Below are 1,797 nucleotides of genomic sequence, written 5' to 3'. Positions count from 1 at the left end.
TAATAAATGGAGATTTAGAGTAATTCTTATAATTAAAAGAATGTAATATTCTCTCAAACGTCAGACATAAAACAAACTAAATTAAAAAATAGATAATTGATTTATATTATGATGTATTTAGAAATTTTAAAAAATAAATATCAGTATTCACCTGAAACACTGTGAATTAGTTCTTCAAGAGTAGGTGAAGGTGGGTATTACATTTTTAAAAAACTGGCTTAGGATAAGAAATGTAATTTTTCTCATTAAACTTAAAGTATAAAACTGTAATATTATTAGCTATTATGCTTTAACAGCTTAATCTGTATTTTTAACATTAGAATAAATTTATTAAATTAACTACCTAAATATTATGGGGATATGGCATATTGTTCCATAAATTACATGTTCCAATAGACTTTTGTTCCACAAAATAATTGTTCCAAATATCATATTTTTGTATAACCTCTTTGCGTTTTAGAAACAGATGTTATGATTTTGTTATCAGCAAAGATGAGATTTTGTCGCTGAAATATAGCTATTGGTTACTGTAGTATTGCCGTATCGCAGACTATCGCTTTAACTTCGGGTTAAAAAAACGTGTTCTTTTTAGTTACAATAGTATTTCCAAAGTTAATTTTTAATTTTTTTTATATAAAATGTCAAAATTGACCAAATTTTTCGTTGGAAATTTGCCGTGGACAGTTAGTAGCCGAGAACTTCGTAAATATTTTGCATCATTCGGTCACGTTGCTTCTGCAGACGTCTTGTTCGATCACACTACTGGTTTGTCAAAGGGTTACGGATTTGTTCAGTTTTCTACACCGGGCGGATACGAAAATGTTTTAAACAATAATAAACATGAATTAGACGGGCAAACATTGATTCTCAAAACAGCTGATTATCAATAATTGTTGTTCCATAAGTAAAATTCCTGTTTTTAATATTATAGACCTATTAGTATATAACATAATTTAAGTAATGGATTTTAATTCTAAAAGTTTATCTGCTCAGTTTGATAAAGCTGTCTCATTTATTTCTGGATCTAATTTATCTGATGTTGACATACAGCTTAAATTGTATGGATTTTATAAGCAAGCATTAGAAGGTCCATGTACTCAACCTAAACCTCCGATATATGACCTAAAAGGCCGTAAAAAATGGTATGCCTGGTCTGAAATGGGTGCAATGACTAAAGAAGAAGCTATGACATCATACATAAATTTAGTAACGTCTATTAATCCAAACTTAGAAACAGAAAAAACTGGATGGGTAACAGTTAGTACATTTGCCAATGATGAAAAACCACTGCCAGAAAATGAAAAAACCATTAGTGACTGGGTTAAAGATGGAGACTTAAACAAAATACAAACTTTTATAGGTGATGTAAATGTTAATGATTGTATGGGAATGGCACCAATCCATTGGGCTTCAGATCGTGGAGATTTAGACATATTGAAACTTTTGGTAGAAAATCATTCAGCTGATGTTAATTTTCAAGACAATACAGGCCAAACAGCTTTACACTATGCTGTTTCTTGTGGTTATGAAGAGATTTGCAAATATTTAATTAGTAAGGGTGCAAGAATAAATATTCAAGATGAGGATGGAATTACTGCATTAGAAATGTGTACAGATGAAAAATTAAAATCACTATTATCAATAAATTAAATCTTATGTTTATACACAATTAATTGTATATAATTATTATTACAAAATGTTGAAACCAAATTAAAAATGATTGCATGTAAGAATAAAATGTAGTCTGTTTTGTATAATATTTTATAAAATAAATAAATAAAAATAATTTTATTTATA

The 1,797-nt window shown here is 28.3% G+C and overlaps 1 protein-coding gene across 1 annotated transcript; it reads left to right on the top strand.

The window, feature by feature from the left end:
* The first annotated feature begins 531 nt into the window (after positions 1–531).
* LOC114132204 (uncharacterized) lies at positions 532–1,797 on the top strand. Its single transcript, XM_027997597.2, has one exon. It carries the CDS (start codon positions 961–963, stop codon positions 1,648–1,650), a length of 690 nt encoding a protein of 229 aa, XP_027853398.2. The 5' UTR covers positions 532–960; the 3' UTR covers positions 1,651–1,797.

Source organism: Aphis gossypii, chromosome 3 (assembly GCF_020184175.1).
Source record: "Aphis gossypii isolate Hap1 chromosome 3, ASM2018417v2, whole genome shotgun sequence".
Lineage (NCBI taxonomy): Eukaryota > Metazoa > Arthropoda > Insecta > Hemiptera > Aphididae > Aphis > Aphis gossypii.
This window is presented reverse-complemented; position numbering and strand designations above follow the sequence as displayed.